General features: G+C 45.6%; 1 protein-coding gene across 1 annotated transcript in view; it reads left to right on the forward strand.

Moving 5' to 3' along the window:
* FBLN2 (fibulin 2) overlaps positions 1–19,477 on the forward strand; it is a 55,946-nt gene that overhangs the window by 20,130 nt on the left and 16,339 nt on the right. Inside the window, exons 2-7 of the mRNA XM_026046092.1 lie at positions 5,107–5,218; positions 8,011–8,140; positions 11,543–11,729; positions 12,802–13,008; positions 15,119–15,235; positions 15,660–15,761. Of these exons, the coding sequence (XP_025901877.1) occupies positions 5,107–5,218; positions 8,011–8,140; positions 11,543–11,729; positions 12,802–13,008; positions 15,119–15,235; positions 15,660–15,761 (855 nt within the window). The remainder of the gene's footprint in view (positions 1–5,106; positions 5,219–8,010; positions 8,141–11,542; positions 11,730–12,801; positions 13,009–15,118; positions 15,236–15,659; positions 15,762–19,477) is intronic.

Here is a 19,477-nt window from a genome sequence, read left to right on the forward strand (position 1 = left end):
AGAGAATCTTAGGTTTTTCATTGGAAAAATGGTTGAGGAATTTATTTTGTTGTTTTTTCTCCCTTCCCCCCTTACGACCCGGAGCTAATAAATGGTGCTGTCATGGAAACGTTAAAGCCCAAACATAGCCTAAATTCCCTGACCTCTGGCACAGGTAATACAAGTTCTGACTGAGAGGGATTATCCCAAATGGGGGCCGGAGGGAATATAGGGTTGCTATTCATTCACACTTGGAGCAAGATCTGCCAGACGCCGCACGCGGGCTGAGCCTGTGTTGATATATGTCTCCATTGCACAGCGCGTAGTAAAATGAGAACATGCAGTTTGTTTTATCCGGTTTTTCATTGTGCCTTTGGGCAGACACAATTCCCTCTATTTTGCCAAGCGAGCCAGCATAAGGAATTTATGAAACAAAGAGTAATGTAGGAAACAGAGCATTTTCAGGTTGGAATGGAAAGCAGATGCCTCCCAAGGAGCGAAGGCAGTAGAGCACGGACATGTCCTAGGTGGGTGGATGGATGGAGGCGTGGATTTCTGAAGAGAAGCAGGAGGCTTCAGAGGAAGGAGCAGAGAGCTGGGACATGCTGTGCTATATTGATCTGTAGAGATTAATCTTTTTTTTTAATTTTAAGTTTTCAAAGAGGAGGAAAATGGAATATATTATAAAAACCTGTGAAAATAGGTATTTTCAGTGCCTAAAGGGCCCCAGTTAAGTGTGGTCTTTGCCCTGTTTGATGCAGCACAGGACTCTCTGTGCAAAGGCAGCTATTGGCAAGGGGAACGAACCACCTTGTGTGTCCCGTGTGAGCCGACGGCCCTGGAGAGGGGCCCGTGCCGAGCCAGGGAGCCCTTCCTCTAAGGGGAACGTGTGGGAGACGCACAGACCTGTTGAAACTTTGCCAGTGTTATTTTCAAAGGGAGCTGGAACCAAGTTGCAAACATTGGCTGCACCAAAAAACCTGCTTTCTGTTTCAGTCCTCGCCTTGGCCACAAGCAAGGGAGCAGTGCCACGAAATTAATCTCAATCTACAAAWTCATTTTCTTCCAAGAGCCTGGATTTTTATTTTTTTTTCCCCCCACAAAGGCTAAATCCTATACTTCTGGGGGAAGTAAATCCTTTTCCTTGGGTATAGGAATGAAGCGGTACGCTTCCTCGCAGGAGCTGAGCTGCACAGTGCCTACACAACTCTCGCCATAGGCAAGAGTGACCTGTAAAGACTCTTTCTAAAGTGTTAAGGTTTGTATGAAATATTTAGCAAAAGGAGAACGTGCCATGTGTTTTAAGTGAATGAAATTCTGGCGCTGTTGAAGCTAATGGGCCCRTTGACCCCATTAGCGGCCCCTCTTGGGTGGGAAGCTTGGGTGGATGGGGCAGTGTGACTGCTCAGGGTTTGCTCCTCGCAAGGTGTGAGCAAAACCCCTGGGCAGCCCGTGGTCTCAGCAGGGAGCAGAGCATTTTGAGCAGGAGAGTGATGGAGCAAACGTGGCTGACAGCTCATGGTCCGTTCTTTGTCTACGGTGAGTCTGTACGAYTGCTTGAAGAAGGCGGATCTGCAAAATAGGGAGGAGTGCATTGGTGCAGGTGTCGTGCAGAGCTGAGAAGCTCAGGTGCGAGTGTAAGCATGCTGCAGAATTGGAGCTATTAAACTGCTAATATGTTCTAAATGAAAGTTYAGAGGAAATCATTTTATTTTATTATGACACTTTAATTTGCTGTGGACCCTAAAATATTCTGCTTCTTCTTGACCAGCCATGGAGCTTGTTGGTGTTTTCCATCCTTGAAACACAGTGAGTGAGCGCTGAGATAAGCTGATGGGAAGGCTGCTTTGCAAATCCCTTGTGCCTGCAGCCCTGCTCTAACAAACAAAGAGGTCTGTGTGCGGAGAAGCACGTGGGGTCTCGGAGCCCCATGCCAGGCACCCTCGTGTCCCAGTGCAAGTGTGCGGATCTGGGAGCGCCCGCGTGGCCGCACAGTGCCGTGGGGCAGGCGGAGGGTGAGCTAAGATGCACACGGGAAAGCTGCTTCCATCCGTGCTCAAGTCACGCCTGGAAATGTGTCCAAAAGGCAACGCACGGTGTTTTGGGATTGGGCCAAAATGCGCTTGAGTTCGTATCTGCAGGGTGATGTAGAAAGATAATTTGCAGGAGATAAGTTTCTAAATTGAAAACAAGCGAGGAGACACAATGCTGGTCTGTAGTACGTTCTGAGAGAAATTACTTCCTTTTTGCCAGGCGAGGAGGTTCGTCTGTAACAACCTGCCTGTCACCCGCGGTGTCTGCGAGCGGCTCGGCGGTGTCCGCGCGGCGCGCTGCGAGCGCTGCCCGCCGCTGCGGTGCTCTCAAAACGACTTCCGTGCACTGAGCAGCTGCCAATCTAAATCTCCCAATAGCATGAAAATTCCCTTGAAAATCCTCCTACTTGAATGTGTCAGTGTTCCTAAGTCTGTGGTCGCTCGCAGTCTCCATCCTGCTGTGTTGTCTTCAGCCATGTGTGTGCATCTAGCTGTGTGTATTTGCGCTTGCTAATGTATAATCAAACTCTCATAAATCCCAGCTAATGACTGCAAGCTCCATTATGAATAATTCAGTTTTTCTAATTTCTGATTGAGATAAAATGCAATACTTTGTTCATTTATTATAACTCCATTTAAGATTTAATTATTCATAAGATCGTAATGAAAGGGAATATATTTTGTAAATATGACTGCTTAATATTATGGCACTTCAATACAGCAATCTGATATTGAATCTACAGTGAGCGATGAGGGGCTCATTTTTATTTCAATTATATATCATGTAGATTAATATAGATTAGTGAGTTCTGCTGAATTCTTTGGCTTTGAAACTAACAATAGCAAAAAGCTGTGTTTCTACGCTYGGTGAAATGCATGGAGTTTCCAGCAGTGACTGCAGAAGGGCAGAGCTGGAGGGCTGTTACAGGAATGTCTTGCAATGATCCGGCAGCAACTTTCTGCCCGGTCTCACTGCATCTCTCCAGGTCCCTGGCGGGGCAGGCGGTGCTGCCGGAGGCGCAGGGGTCTTGCAGGGGCATTAACCAGGCAATAATTACGGAACTCTAAGGCAAAGGCTCTTTTTTCCCCTGCTTTTTTTCAACGCATGAATAAAGGCTGTGGGCAGCAGGGAGGACGTCTGTGCTGTCCGTGGTGCCGTGACTCCCTCCTGCTGCTGGACCCTCCCGAGGCTGTGTGTCATGCAGCGCCCGCAGCGGTACCCAGGGCTCGGCCCGGCAAACGCGGGTGCTCTGGGGCTCGCACGGTGCCTGGGAGTGAGGCCCTGGCTCTCTGAGCTCTTCTCCCTCTCTTTTCCCTTCCTGTTGCATGTTGTTCATACAGTTTTTTAAATTGCCTTTTTTTTTCTTCACAGACTTTTTAGGATAGAAAGTTCTGTGTTAGTGTGTGAGGTTTTTAAACCTTCTAGTTGATTTTCATAAGGTAGGCAGACCTTCCTGTTTCCAAAATCTAGTGCTATTTCCTAAACTATCTCTAAGGAAGTGCAAAGAAAGAGTCTTCCCTAGAGGAGACAAATGACTTCTGTAAGTGCCAAATCTCTGAACACGGAGGACAGCCCCACGCTTCACTTGAACCTCCTCATCTCGCTCTGGGGCCGCTGAGCTGCAGGGACGGCGCTGGGAGCCCCGTTGCTGCTGCTCCGAGGTGGGCGAGCAGCTCCGCGGGGCCGCGCGTGCTTCGACCGCGGGCGTTTCTGCCACCRTCTCCCTGCGGGGAAACACTGCAGTTTTGCGAAGCAAGGCTCTGTGCCGTGACACTGGGTATCAACTGCAGGCAGAAGAAAGGATCCTGTCATGATTTTTTTCCAGCAAGTGTGGCATACTGGAGGGAGGAGTTGCTGCTTGTTGCTGGCCTGGCCTGAGTCTGTTCTGCACAGCAGATATCCCGGCGCTGCAAAGCCTCCTGTTTAGCTGGTGTCTCGCTTTAGCCAGAAAATTTACTTACATGCAAGTCTAGAAGGAAAAATATGTAAAGTCCTGTGGCATTCAACATTTCCGTGTTTACATGCCCGTGCCAGTGTTTTACACGAGCTGAGCTGCAGCACAGTTATGTGTCTCAAAGCCTTTTTGTTATGGCTTAAACTAACTGAAGCATCAAATTGAGCGTGAGGAGCCCCTAGGTGTATGTGCTCTAGGAGAGTGGCCTACGAGTGAAATTGTTTCATCGACCCGATGAAAACAATTTCATAATGAAAACAATTTCATAATGCTACATATGTGAAATTACCAAAAAACCCTCTTGTTAAGCTTTTAAGGGCCTGTGCTGAGGAAGGCACCGCAGGTTGTTCTTGTTCCTGGGTGATGGGACATTGCTGGGTGATGTCACGTTACTGCGGGGGTCAGAAGACYCCTCCACTTTCTGGTTTATTTAACACAGAGGGCTGGTGCTTCTCCATTGGGCTGTCACTGCTAGAAGACACTGCCCCTGCAATGTCCTCTGGACAGAATATACTACCAAAATACCTCTTGCATTGTCATACATTGACTTGGACCATTTAAGAAGTGTATTTGGGCTCTGGCCCTTAGGAGTTCTCAGCTGTTGGCTGAGTTATTCTCCTGCATTAGGAGTGTTGCACCTTTGTAAAAACACTGATAGGTTAAAATGCAGCCCAATGAATTTCAGTGTCAGACAAACCCTTCTGAATAATGGAAAAGGACACTGTGACGTGGGTTACTGTTATACTGCTACATAGATTTTTTGTGTGTTTGAATTTCGAAAAACCTGGAATTGAGCCTTGTAAGAGCATATTTGAACGCATTAAACAAACTTGAGTACTTGAAGACTGACTAAGCCCAAATTCTGATCCCGTTGGAAGCTGGTATCAAAATAGTTGTTGATTTTGATGGAGTTGGTATGTCAAAAGGATCAGCTTGGCAAGAACCCTTTTTCTTCCCTTTCCCTGATAATGTTATAGCCTTCTCCGATGTTGGAAGTGTGATGTGATCCAATTATTTTGCATATTACCAAATGAAATGTGTCGAAATACTTAACTGCTGTTATTTTAAGTCTCTTCTCAATTAAGAAAACAAAACCACAGCCCAATCCATGCCATGCAAAATGTRTGTGTTTTCTGCAGGTTCCACAAAGGAACTGATTGAAAGCTGCTGTGGAGCCGGACAGCAGTGGGCTATAGACAATGGAGAATGCACGGAGATTCCTGTCAGCGGGATGGACGGTGATATTTGCAGGTATGTAATTCAACACCTGGGYCTTACAGATTAACTTAGCAAGCAACCTATTAGAATAAACCAAATGCTTGGTCAATTCATGTGATCTTCAGGAGACAGGAACTGCTTCATTTAGCGTGTTATTTATTGGTAGACTGTCAATATGTCCTGGCACATTAGGAGGAAGGTTTTCCCCTGCCTTTTACTCCCTTTTCTGTTATCTGATCTAAACAAAAGCCTTTTAAGTTTTCTTCTTTCCCCGCCATGTGAGCATATTTTTGTTTTCTGAATTTATGCGCATCTGTGGAATTGCAGATAAATAGAAGGGCAGAGGAGCTTAATGTGTTTGTCTTCCATTTGGCAAGTACTAAATGCAATGATTATCCATATCATTAAATGATATGTTTATTGGCCAATATGAATAGCTGCTGGTTCTGCTGTCTTTATTCAGCTGGAGGGTACCAGACGCCTTGATAATGCTGCTGGATTCAATAGCATCTGGTCTGAGCAAGGTGCCAGATTCAAGCTGCACAGAACAAGAAGGAAAATGTTGGACTAACACAGGCTCTGCACTGTGCTTGCTGCATTTGTTTCTCTCCCTCTCTCTCTCCCATCTCTGCTTTGCCTCCCCCTTGTCTGGAACAAGCCTTTGGAGGGCTGAAACCAAAGCTAACTGGGACTCGAGCACTTCAGAAGAAGCAGGGTGGACTCTTCAAGGGGCAATCCCAAATTTTCAGCATGAAAGGTGCTTGATGTAATCAGTTTTATAAAAGTTGACTTCATTGCACCTTTGCAAAGTGGCTGTGAGAGTGAAATCCTCTCCGCTGCATTTAGTATGACATAACTGACACATGCCAACTGTCTGTGAAGTAAAGGCAGATGAAAACATTCACGTTGCGGCCTAAGTAAGTGCAAATCCAGTACGTTAATGAATTGCACCTGCACATCTGAGGCTGGGTTTAGATGAAAAAGCCAGACTCAAAATGCATTAGTCCCTGTGAATCTCATGGTAYAACATCAGGAGTTCATTTATTTTACTTTCCAAATTGCAGTTGTGTCATCCCTGTTTTAAAGATTTAAGAAACACCCCTGAATATTCTGTGTGAAGAAAATGATCCTTGTAGAGAAATATTCAAATTCATGGYCTCAAAAACTTGAAAACACAGGTAGAAAATGCTGCTGCCCTGAGGAGCTAGGTCAGCGTGCAGAGCCCTTTGCCATGCAGGTCCCTGTACCAGCRTGTACCACCTCGTGTGCCAGAACGACGCAAGCAAATACTGTTTTTTCCTGCCCACAGGTTATACACGAACCTACACCACACAACAGTATGAATTTTCACACATGTCCCTTTTTTCTAGACTTCTCAAATGTTGCACAGTAAAATAAATAGTGCTTATTTGAAGCCTTTTTAAATGTACCATGATTGCTTCCATTGATGGCACAGACACAGTAGTACTCTAAAGAAACAAGCGGAAAAAATTCCCTCAGAATGACTTTTGAGGCAGAGACATTGGCTACAGCTGAGCTTACCAGAAAGAAATCATCTGTGGTAATTAGATGAAGGAAGTTAAAACAAAGCAAGTCACAAAGGCCTAGCTGGGCCTTTGATCGCAAGATGTGAGCAGAGGCGGCCAGCTGCATTGGAGGGAGGCTCCTGGGCTTCCCGAAACTGGATCTGACCCAGTACAGTAGGTTGTATCTCATGTTTGGAACGAGGCTCGGTGTCCTACTTGCAGATACAGGCATCCTYGCACTTGCAATGGCTTGGGAGGTTTTCTCTGAAATGTTCTGGATATTCTTTGAACCAATAAATCAGGAAAATTAGGAAATTAGGAAAATAAGGAAAAGTTTAGTGATGCTGCAGGTAATATTTTTCTGGGATGTATTTCACACACAAGGAAAGAATATCTCATGTCTAAATACTACCTTTTTGAAGAACATGAATCTGTGCAAATTTCAGTGTTTTCATGCTGTAAACCCTTCACATAAAACCCCCTTTGCAGTATTTTGCCATTTCCAGAAAACATTATAGCTTTCAGTATGTTTAATTCTTTTTAGAAAGTTTGGGTGTCTTGTGAAAGCAATAATAGTTTAAAATAATACTAAAGGTTTTCTCATGAGCTGCTATTCAGTGGCACTTGGCAATTGCCATTTAGTTGTGCTTTGAATCTGCTTCATGTCAACCTTGAGTGAATCTCAGTAAATGYTGAGCCAGCTATGGCAAATGTACACACTATAGGCACTTTATATGGAGCAATCATAACACTCATGAGCTTGTCTTCGATAACCTGAGTCGGAGCAAGGATTGAATTCCGGCTGGCAGTCTCTCTGCAGGAAGGTTGGGTGCAAAGGTGGGTTTGGATGGGTCTGGTGATGTWTTTCATGTTAGCTGGGAAGATACCTCCCCTTCGTCGTGCAGCGGCTCTGGAGCCCTGGCTGCTGAAGGAGCCACCATGTACGGGTGCATTGTCCTTCACTGGGCCAGCAGATAGGAGGGATCCTCTGCTTTCTGAGGAGCAAAACACTGGGACCCTGGACTTTAGCGTAAGTAGAGAGGAGCTGAAAAGGATGTCCCCGAGCAGAGCTTGACAGGTAGTGACCCAAGCTCATGMGCCTTTAGCATGCATGTTCAAAATGAGAATTAGAACTAAGTCCCGTGAAGGTCAATGACACAACCTGTATTTTATTAGCAACGACACACAGACCAGACCGATCGCGGGGCGCACGGTGGCTCCCGTAGCCGGGTGGTTTTTGCGCGTCGTGGCCCGCGTCCCGCCGCRTCCCCCTAACGCTGGGCGCCGGGTGCTTTGCAGGGTTGCCCAGAAGCAGTGCTGCGTGGCCACGGCGCGGGAGAGCAGCTGCCTGGCCGGCATGCTGGCCGCCAAGGCCGGCGCCGCGTGCGGCCCCGACGAGAGCGCCGCCTGCGCCGCCTCCGCCTACCAGGTGAGTCTCTGCCGCCCGTGCTCCGCCTGGGAGCTCCCTGCTGCCCGGCGCTGAGCAGCAACTGCTTTGGACAGTACTGTGCAGCCCAGTGAATTTTAAGGTTGCAGGAAAATTGCCCAGAGTTATGGATTTGGGGTTGTTTTGTTTAGTTTTCAGTTGTCTGGTGGATGCAGCCCCTTTTGGAATTTCCCAGTAATGGTGATTTCAGAAAATTTTTGCCTTTAATTTTTTTGCCTTTGCTTTAGAAGTAGCTGCAAAGGACATTTTGATTTTTCTGTCTATGATATGGAAGACTTCAGAAAACGATGGGCCCAACCTTAATCAAGGATTTAATGGGGAAAGTCATTACTGAACAGTTTGCTTGGCCAGGGTTTTGAGGAGCGGTCTCATTTCTCAGTTAAACAAAACAGTGAACTAGAAGAGCAAGCGTTCSCAATGATGATGGAGGCTTTTGTTCATAAATAAAGGCAGACCATTAACCAGTGGGTCAGATTACAAATCGTGAGCCCCTGCTACAGCTGCTGTAAATGAGATTTGCTTTAGATGAATCAATGGAGCCAAAACAATTTAAACCAATCTGAAGATTCAGCATCTTGCCTGCTCACCTCTCTTGTTTCTACCAGAAGGGTACATTTCAGAATTCATTTAGCTCTGATAATAATTTACATAACTATATCTAGGCTTAAGTGCCGCTTCCGTTGTCTCAGCAGGAAACTTATTAGTTCTGTCTGTTCTTATCCATCAGTGACCCCTGTGAATAACTGCTCACTCGTAAGGGAAATATGCGGTCGTGTGCTGCGCAGCTAAAGTTTAATTAACTGTGACAATTTGTCATTTTCCAAACTGTCATTTACTCAGGCCTGCAGTCTGCCATTAAAAGACAAAGCAGAAAGCAGCGAACATGCGCATCAGGGAGCAGGCATGAATAACCCTGATATGCGAGGAGTTTTTATTATTAGATTTTCACTGGGACATTCACCAGGCACCTGGGAAAGCCTTTCCTCCTGTCTGGGGGTTCTTTTTCYCTAGGTTGTGAGCCTGTGCTCAATACAGTTGCCAGTATTTCCATGGACCGGTTTTCCATGTTGTYTCCTGTAAGACAAAATAGCACCTGGTTTTAGGGAAGCCCCGTTGTGCTGGATTGCAGGAATGCTTTGGGGAAGAACACAAAAGGTTACGAGTTAAACAGTGGCTCTCAAGTTGTGTTTCTCAATGTTGATGCAAAAATAGTCTCAATGTCAATGTAAATTCAGTAGTATTTGCTATTAATTCAGTTGTAGAATTCTGGTAAAGTTCAAGAAATGGTAAGTAGAATATTAAAACTATTTCAGTTTTGTGTTTTGGAAGGGACTTTTTAGCAAACACGTTTTTCACTGGAAATGAGCACTTTCATCTGGAAAATATAGGAACTCAGGAGTGTGTAACCAGTTTAATACTTACTGTGATGCTTGCACATGGGTTAAACTGTGAATCAAACTATGACTGAAAAAAAAAACACCATATTTTTCATGGCAACAACTTCAATAGTAAGCAGCACTTCAGAAAACACACATATGACCATTAACTTCCTTTGTTTTGAATGTTGAAACTAGAAAATTACATCAAATCTGAAAATATTTACAAAGTAAAATTTTTAGTTCATAAAATTTTGAACTGAATATTCTAAATGTGAGGAAGATAAAAGGATTTTCCTGGTTTCCAGCAAGATGATAATCCATTATAGCTGGATTTTTTTCAATAATTTTTTGAGTCAGTCTCTCTAGTSTTTCCCAAATACATATTTGGATGCTGATATCAGTCTCTCCTTGGGGAAAATGACGGCTTTTTATGGCTTGCATATTTATAAATGTGAATCACTTTATTTTTTTAGTTGGGGCCATTCAGATTGGCAAGAAGGAGTGAAAATAAGAGCCGTGTCCGAGGTGCTGGGCTGAGCGGGCGGGAGATGCTGGAGCTGAGCGTGTCGGCAGGAAGGTGCAGCATCCCCGGAGCTGCAGGGCGGCGGGCTGCCGAGCGGGGCTGCGGGTCGGGATCTCCCTGGACGGGTTTCCCTGTCTCCCGGTGGAGACAGAGCCTGTCCTGGTGCTCACACCGCTCTGGGRCTGCTGCTTGTGAGATGTGATCCCTATCCGTTTCCATACCGTGTCCTGCTCTCCCAGTGCCGCTTCTGCTGTGGGCTCTCCCCAGGCCAGAGATCCCTCTCCAGGGAGGTGCCAGCTCGGCTCCGTTTCCTCTCTTCCTTCTTAGACTCYGTGTTGGCCTAACTAACTGGTGCCAGGCTGGGTGATGACCAGCATCTGACATCTGGTTGTGGCCTGAGTATTGAATCATCTGAAATCACTCGGAGTGAGCACTGGGGTTCGGAGAGCTGCCAGGGAGCTGCCACTTGTAATGGGTGCTGCCGTCCTAGWCGTCTTGGCTAAAAAGAAGGGTTTCCACGGGCAAAGAGACTCCATCTCTGGGCATTTTGTAACTATTCCGTCAGAATAGTTGATGTCTGGCATCTAAATCTGCATATTAGGCATGTCASGACATCACTTACAAATCCAGGGAAGCATCTTTATTCACATATGATCTCTCTATGTCTCTGTAGTACTGCTCCTCAGCTTCCTTGCTTAATTAGAGCGCCACTCTGCATAAATAAYTCTTTGAATCATATTTGGGATGTGTTATAATTTGGCTGGTGTACTTTTGTGGTCCAACTGTGCAGCAGATTTTTACATGGCTAAGTAAAGCCCAGCCTCACTTACATCCTCCTGCACCGGAGAAGTCTGCGGAGGAGGTTGTGTTTTGGGGTGACCCATTGCAATGACCTGCTGCCAAACTCCATTTGTGCTTTAGCAGTCGTGAAAGGACTAGAAACGCACATCAGCCCTAACACATATCCTGGCCTTTCTGCAGCCCATCTCCATGGTGCCCAGGACGCTCAGGTCGTGAGAGGCTACAGTGGGTGTGCAGGGCAGGAATGCACAGAGCARACACTGTTTACTGTCACACTGATGGAGCTTGGGCACTGCCAGTGCTCCTAATTTCTACATAAAGTTATTTTAAATTCCTTTTGCATTGCCTCAGAGAGCTAACTAGACTGAAGAGCGTAGGAGCATATATCTGTACTGTTTTACTTATATGCATGGTCATGGCTGTGTGCGGGAGCTGAGAAGAGGTGGTCTGCAGCACAACTTGCTTCCTTGCAGAGCTGCTGAAATGCAGCCGTGTGTCCTGGCTGTGAYCAGGCTGTTTGTGCAGGGATGGCCAAAACGAGCGCAGGGAAAGCTCTGAGGTTTGCAGCCCTAAACGTTAAGTGCTTTTGCAGGTGCTCCATGTTAGAGAAGGCGCACACTGGCTCCGGGTGTGTGCGTGGGCTCCTCTCTGGAGCCGGTGCTGATGGTGCTTGTGTTGCAGCAATGCTGTGACTGYTGCAGTCTGGGCCTGCGCCTGCAGAGCGAGGGCAAAAGCTGCGAGTCCAACATCAACCTGGGCTACCCCTGCAGCCACGTGATGCTCTCCTGCTGCGAAGGAGGGGATCACTTTATTCATCCGGAAATAAAAAAGCATCCTGAGCCTCTGCCAACGGTGACACCGGAGAAGGGTAAGTGTTTCGTTAGCAATGAGGAGAAGTTGCAGGTAGGCTCCCTATCTCACATGTTCATGAAGAGAGGTGTTGGTAGGAATCTTGCTACAGCAGCACAGGCTGCGCTCAGGTCAAGCGTAGAGTTCTTCAAACAGTTCTGAAAAAGAAAAAAATATGTCAGTGTTTCTGAGGTTTGTAACATACCTGCTTTTTAGCCTGTGTGGTTTTTTCTTTCCTTTTCTTTTTTTTTTCTCCCCTCTCACCTTCAGTCGTGGAGTACAGAAGTAAGTTCCAGAAATAAGAAATGTTCTCTGAGAGAGAAATGTTTATTAAAGTCACACACTGCAGAGCACAGGGTGAAGGCCAGCTAGGTGAGACCTACCTGGCAGATTCTCTGCCTTTTATTTCTTTCCTTTTAATTTTTATATATTTTTTTAAAAAAGATGTTTTTAGACTACTGAGGGGCAAGAAGGTTCCAGCTCCATGTAGGATGCAAAGGTGAAGCTGGTCAATGTCTTTCAGCAGCAAAAATCCTGAAAGAGTCGGCATGAAAGTAATTATGATTTTTTTTTCCAACATAGTCCCAAAGAAACCTTCTGGGAACAGATTTCCTAACCCAGTGAGCTAAAAAGACAAGGGTAGCACTGAACATCATAGCACTTCTCCCACTCCACTGCATGCACTGGAGACGCAGCAGAGCATGGCAAGCTACGCAGGTTTTCTTTTGCTYGTTCCACACATGCCCATAGAGATCCAAAGAGCAAAGTCAAATCCCTGCAGCCAGAGGGCTAGCAAATCCAGAGGGGCAAATCTGCAGTTTAGACAGCGACACTTCTTCCATGAGCCCGAGCTCATGTTCCTTTGAGCAGCACCCTCTTGGGTACCCGTTATGAATTGCAGTATTTTTCAGTCTTTAACCTTGGGGATATCCTGTGTGACCTTCCAAGGTCACCTTTTTCACAGTGCCTCTGGTAAAGCCTCCATCTCTCCAGCCTTGCAGGACAAGGGTAGAGCACCAAATGCTCCCTGTCGCATGGTGCTAATGCCAGAAGTGGTTGTTAGAAAACTGTGTGTTTTGCTGTGCTGTTAGTTTCAGAGACTGACGATCACAACGAAGCCTTGTCCATCAGTAATGAAGCTGAACTGTCAAATAACTTGCCTGGAGATGACTTGGATGAATGTCTCATCTAYGGTGGGGAGCTCTGCCAGCATTTGTGTATTAACACGGTGGGATCTTACAAGTGTTCCTGTTTCCCTGAGTTCACTTTGCAAGAGGATGGGATCAGCTGTTCTCCAGGTGAGAAAATGAGCAAGAAACCATGAGTGATGGTATCTTGGGCTTTGCACTTTCACTGATCTACCAACTTTCCTGTGTTGTCTCTATACGGAACAGCCAGGTTCTGTAAATTCCTTTTGGCAGCTGTTCAGACATTCAAGTTTAGATTTGGGAAGCTCACCTTATTCAGTGATCCCTAGTAACTAARGGAGAGTTAGATCGTCATCTTCCTGCCTTCCTTCTAGAAAAGGAAGGTCTACTTTCCATGTGAGAATTTGTGATCTTACTTGTTTTTCTGCTCAGAAACCTTCAGGATAATTACAGGATAGAAAAGCACAGATTTTGGAAAAATAGGGGAAGTAATAATTTGAAAAAAAATCCTTTATCAGAAGAAGGCCTAGTCTGAGCCTTTGACCATTTTGTTATTCAGGTCTTTTTGCTGGTAATTATCTCAGGATTTTCTCTCTTGTTTTCTTGCTTGCTTGCTTGCTTTCTTATTATGTATTTAATTTTTAAAAATTCCAACTCTTGATTCTCCACCAAGAGTGAGAAGTAGAGAAGGATGAAAAATTTCTTCAGTTCCCTGTTAGCACTGAATAGTATATGAAACTGAAAAAATAAGATTTCACRACTTTTTGAAAAGAACCTAAATGAGCTGAAGCCTTCCAATTTCTTTGAATATCCTAGCCTGAGATTTTTTTATGGGTAACAATGCACACATATTTTCCCTGGACAACAGGCAGGCTAATAATGTAGGGAAGAATGCCCTTTCAAGAATCTTACATGATTATTAATTTTTATGTATCTGTGCCATGAGACCAGGGTGGGCGTTTAGTGTGTTCAGGTAACTTTTTATTGTTATTGTAAAACAAACCAAAAAAAACAAACCTGAAAAACTAATGAAATACGTTTTGTTCAATGACTCATTTTGTATTTCACAGTTAATTTTCCTTTAGATAAACTTTATTCAGTTCAGCCACATGGCATTGCTTCCTGAACTTTAATTTTCCATAAAATCATTAACATCTTTCAGTGACATAATATCTAAATATATCTAAGTGGTGGAAGTCTTGTAAAGAATTTCTATTGTGCTGTAATTGTTTTGATGTCTAGAGTTCTCCSATGGCAGGATGTCAAATCAGATAATCTCAAAAGTCAAAACCTTAGATTAGTTACAAGTGCTTTCAGTTATTTAATAAGCAAAAGAAGTGTTGCCATCTAATGACAAAATTCTTTAGACTTCAAATGCTTTTGACCCAAGACAAACAATGAGCTTTCGCTATGTCATTCCTCTCAACGTGATGTTACAGCGCTCGCATCAGTAATGTGTCTCCGTGGCAGCTCTCTGCTCTGTTGTTTGTGTTAAAATTCTGGGGAAAGAGCCTAATCCAAAAGAGGTAAAGATAACAGTTCTTATTTTAGCKTAGCGAAATGTGCCTTGCTGGCCTCACCTGGGGCGTGTGTATATTTTCGTCCTGCTTTGCTTGGTTTCTCCCATGGCCGACTCTGGGGCTAATGCCTTTGGTTTCTGGGTGGTCGGTGCTCTGGGCAGCCCTGCGGGTCTGCGAGGCCCGTGGTGCAGAGAGTTTGCCAAGCTCAGCCTGGGTGCAGGAGGGAGGCAAAGGCCGGGTGTSGAGGAGACACGTGGAAGGAGTGGGGCAACCCAGGACACATAGCCTAACGCAATGAACCTTGGTCCATCGAGCACAAGTCTTGGCCTAGGTGCAGGCTCAGAGTTGGGCTCCTATGAAAGGGAGATGAGCAATGAGTGAGGACTGCAGGAAGCTGCCAAAGAAATTGGAACTGGTCCTTGCTTGGTGGCTCACACTTTGCTCCATGTGTCACTTGCACTAAAACCAGAAGGAATGGGGCAAATCCCTCTTAAGGGAGAATTGAACCATATGGATTCAGGCTTCCATTTTGATGATATTTAGAAATTAGATTACTCATATGGAGGTAACAGCTTTTTGTAACTGTTATGAAATGGACAGTTTCGGACAGTTATGGTTGCTAGAATGTTTCCTCCTGTGACAAACCACAGTGGATTGGGATGAAGGGTCTGATGGGGACTCGTGGCTTGGGATGTTGGATGGATGTGATGATCCATCCAGGTTCGGACTCTGCCTTACAGATCCCAACAGAAGACAAGTGACGGAGTTGGAAGCAGAAGCCACTGTCCCTCCCGCCGCCTCTCCGGCTCAACCTGTGCTCGTTGTGTCCGTACAGGAAGAGCAGGACAAGTGTAAAGGTASGTCAGACAGACAAACTGCAGAACAGACGGGTGAGGAATGGGTAGAAGGGTGGAAAAAAGTTTCAAATGTCCCTTCCCCAATCTGGTTTCAGCACACACCCTTAATTTGTTACCTCTGGCATAAGAAGGATTGTCAGGAGAAACATGAGGAGGTAATTTGAGGCTATGCTCTGATTTCAGGGTTATTACACCCTTGCTGTTTAGTTTAGGACAAGCAGTGCAGCTGTGCAGCATAACGTGGGCAATGTAGGTAGGAGGGGCACAAGTTCTAAGTCGTGATTGAGGCTCCCGGAACAGATGTTTACAAAGTTGGTTTCCTGCTGCCAAAGCTGGGATTATATTTGTGTGACCCAGAGGTTTGGAACTATGGCTGAACTGTGTTGTAAAATTTAATATATTTTTGCAATTTTGCTTTGTATAGATAATGGCCCCTGCAAGCACATCTGCAGTGTTGTGGAAGGAAATGTTGTTTGCTCTTGTTTGTCTGGATATACTATCATGTCTGATGGGACTTCTTGTGAAGGTAAGTGGTTGAGATTCGCCACGAAGACAGAACTAAAACTAGACCTGTAGGTATTTCCCTAAAGCTTCTCTCCTGTAAGCACTGTGAAGTGCACAAGTGGCAGCATGGAGAAAACCTTCCTGCCTTTGAAATGATTTGGCAGAAGGAGTAGCAGCTGTGCTTGGCACGCAAGCGTGCAGCACATCTACCCAGCGTGGCTGTTAATGGAGAGCTGCGTGCGAAGGCAAGCGGCAGGTTTTGCTGCCCAGTCACCCTTTGCTCTTCTCCTCTGGCCTCCTGCTCTTGATGCCTCTGTCCCTTCTAGCTGCCCTGTCCTGCTGCCGTGTGTCCAGCTGTGCACGGGCAGCTTCCCCTGACAGCCGGTTTGTCACTGTCCCTGGGACCCCCAGAGCCCTGCCCCGCTGCCAGTTTTGTTGGCATTTCTGCTTGCCCTGAAAATCTGAGCCACGAGGCTCCGCCAATTTGAAGAGCTTGTCCCTACGAGCCACGATCACTCCATGATTTTCCCCCAACACCCATGCCCAGGCCTGGGTGGTGACGAACAGTGAATCTCAAAGTTGCGTCATTCACATTATATACATTTTACCAGGGTATGTTTGGACAGCCTTTGTACAGCAAAGATGTGGGAGTCAGAGGCAATGCTTTATGACTTACCTTAATTATAAATCTGTAAGTGTGGGACCAAGAGCAGCCAGCAAATAGAAGCTTCTGGTGCTCAGAATTGTTCATAAGTGATCCACATCACTCTTAATCTTGCATGTTATTGAATAACAAATCATTTTGCTGAAATTCCAGATAGTCTGTGAAGAAAATGGGAATTTAATATCGCAAGATAAATGTTCACTCTGCACTGCTTACTCAAGTGTGGTGGAAGCTAATTTGATTAATTAATGTCAGAATCAAAATGGGCATTTCAAGGCAGCCTCCTTCCCACAGGAGGTGAAGAAATTCAGAAATGCCGTGGGAGGTAATGAGTTTAGATTTCAGTAACGGGCACCTGTAGTCTGTGTTAGAGGTGTCTGTGAAGGTGTGAGGGGTGATGCTCTGCAGTGGGCTCTCTAGAAAGGCTCTGCAGGGAATCTGTGTTGCTGCCTGTTTTGTGAGAACGGTTCCTTCTGCAGTGACAAAGGTGCAGGGGCAAGAGCAAGAACGAGGTGATTGCTAAAGCTCTGTTCCAGGCCTGTTTTCACTGTAACACTGTGAATATTACAGTATGGTGCTGTTGTAGCAGCTCCAACACACTTCATTTAGAGAGCTCCAGTGTGTGAAAGAAAAGTTGTCTCATTTCAGAAATCATTCTAATAGAATTCTGGTTTTCCCTTTTGGTCACAATATGTTGCTATAGATTTGGATGAGTGCCTCGCAGGTGCTCACGCTTGTTCCAGAAGACAATTATGTGTGAACACATTGGGATCATTCTCCTGTGTCAGCCACAGAGTGATCTGTGCAGAGGGCTTTATACTCAACAGGCAAGGAGAATGTGTGGGTAAGATGATAGGTGTAAGCCGTTCACCATAGCATCATAATTCTTCATGCTATGCAATGCATTTAAACCATTTGTGCTAAAAGGCTCTCTGGCCATTTTTGCATATGACATTTCAATATGAGTTAGTAAAAACACATGTGCACCATTTGCTCAGCCATTTAACATCATGAGTGTATGCTATTTGACTTTTTCATGATCAATACATTATCAGGCTACATATAGTTTTGCTTAAAAGTCATAAAAGTTCATAGGTGTGATGACCACAGCAGTGCTAATGACTATTAAATGCATTAAGACAACATAGCAGTAGATCTGTCTGGACAATGTCAGCGTGGCCAAATCCCTGGGCAAAAAACAGCAGCAAAACTTCCTAAGAATAACTCCAGAAATCTGCACGGGTCCAGGCAGAAAAGACCTGTTCCAAAATGCTGGAATTTTAGAACTCAGATTAGTCCTTCGATAATTCTGGAGGAAATTTCCCAGTATAAAGGGGAAAGATGCATCATAACGTTGCAATAACACTGCTGCTATTTAAGAAGCCAATCTGCTTTCACCAGTGTATTCATGGGGTGTTCCGTGTATTTATGGGGATTTCTCTTGCTTCAGACAACACTGTCCTGCGCTTAGGAAAGAGCTTCCGCGTGGGAGACTCCTCCAGGAGCCAGCCAGGAGTCTGCATTGCTGCAGGGTTGGGGATGTTCCTTAGGAAAGCGGGACGCAGCTCTGCTCTCCGTGTGCACAGGTCACAGGAATTAGGGCTGCCCGTGGCTGTGGTGCCCTGCGTGGCCGCACAGCCAGCTCCTCTCCTCCTCCCAGGGCTCAGAGCAGCTCGTTTCTCGCCGTCCCAGCGTCACAGTGTGTGTTTATGTTCCTGTGTTTTTAAAGCCCTATGATCTCATTTGATTAATGAGCATCATATGGCATGAGGGCATGAGCAGGAAAGTTTACACAATGTCAAGAGTTTTGGGCAGGAATGTGATTTAATATCTTCTGGATTTCCTTTAAATTGTCAAAATTGGATTTCTTTTTCAGTTAGATACTGTTAAGCATACAAATTTAATGTAATGATTTAGTTTAAACTAGGTGTCTATCAGAACAATGCTGGAAGGAAAGATGCTTTTACAGCTAAAATATCAGCCTGGGAGGTGGAAGCATCTGCAGTTGGCCACGCTCTGCGTGGTGCATTTCAGAGCTGCAGCAGAGCCTGCTGTGGGCACCACACCTCTGGAAATAAGGCCCCTTGAGTGAGCATCKGAAGGAGCTGCCTCTCCATGTTTCTGCTTCTGAAAGTCTTGCCCTTTAATCCCTTGAATTTTTTTCTTCTCTGGATTGTGTAGTAAGGATATATGTGTCCTTTTCAGCATCTCCCAGCTGTGTTTTGAAGCTAAATTAATGCATGTTTGTCAGCAGCTTTGGCAGAAGGTGCTAGAGAAGATGCACTTTCTTTCTCTCCTGGTMTCTTCCACGTGAGATTATAGCAGCTTTACATGGCTGATGTTAAGACACACCTCAGACATTGCTAGCAAAAAGGAGGAGACAACACTTGCTTGTAAAACTAGAATATCCTCTTATCCTTCACCAAATAACATAGCTTGTATTTCTCTAAGGCAGTTCTGGTTTTACAGATATCCTTGTTAAACAAGCTGGAAAACGTTGGCCTCTCTCTTCCCTTTGAGCAGATCTGCCCGGCGCCCCCCTGCTTGTGCTGTGTGTGTGSTGCCTGGAGAGCACCCGCTGTATTTAATGTTTTTCCTACTTTCCTGGTCCAAGGGGGAAGCCACGAGCAGACTGGGGTTGCTGGTTTGCTCGGCTGCCGCGCTGCAGCCACGCTCGCCTCAGCACCCCTCTCGAGCTGAGCTGCTTTTGTGCCCCATCCCGAGCTCCCTCCAGCCCCCGAGGAAAGCTTTGGTCATTGCTTTGCAAGGGATAGCTGTTKTGTTGATGTTACTATGGGCATATTTCAGGGAGGGGAGCAATGATCTTCGCAGAGCAGCGAAACAGCCGATAGCCTTTCATCCTTTGAGTTTCCTTAGTCCGGCTGTGGAAGGTGATAATTCCAGGTGCATGTGAGAGCAGGTTTGCGGAATTCCTGACAAGCAGCCGTGCACAATGAAGAGCCCCCAGCTGTTTAAATAGCTTGCACACCCCACCTCTGTGTAATTGTTTGAATAGATGTGCCAGTGTCTTTAGGCTTGAAAGCTCCGTGTTCTCCGGAGATAAGGCCAGACTG

This window comes from Nothoprocta perdicaria, unplaced genomic scaffold, assembly GCF_003342845.1.
Source record: "Nothoprocta perdicaria isolate Ctin4 unplaced genomic scaffold, notPer1 scaffold_42, whole genome shotgun sequence".
Lineage (NCBI taxonomy): Eukaryota > Metazoa > Chordata > Aves > Tinamiformes > Tinamidae > Nothoprocta > Nothoprocta perdicaria.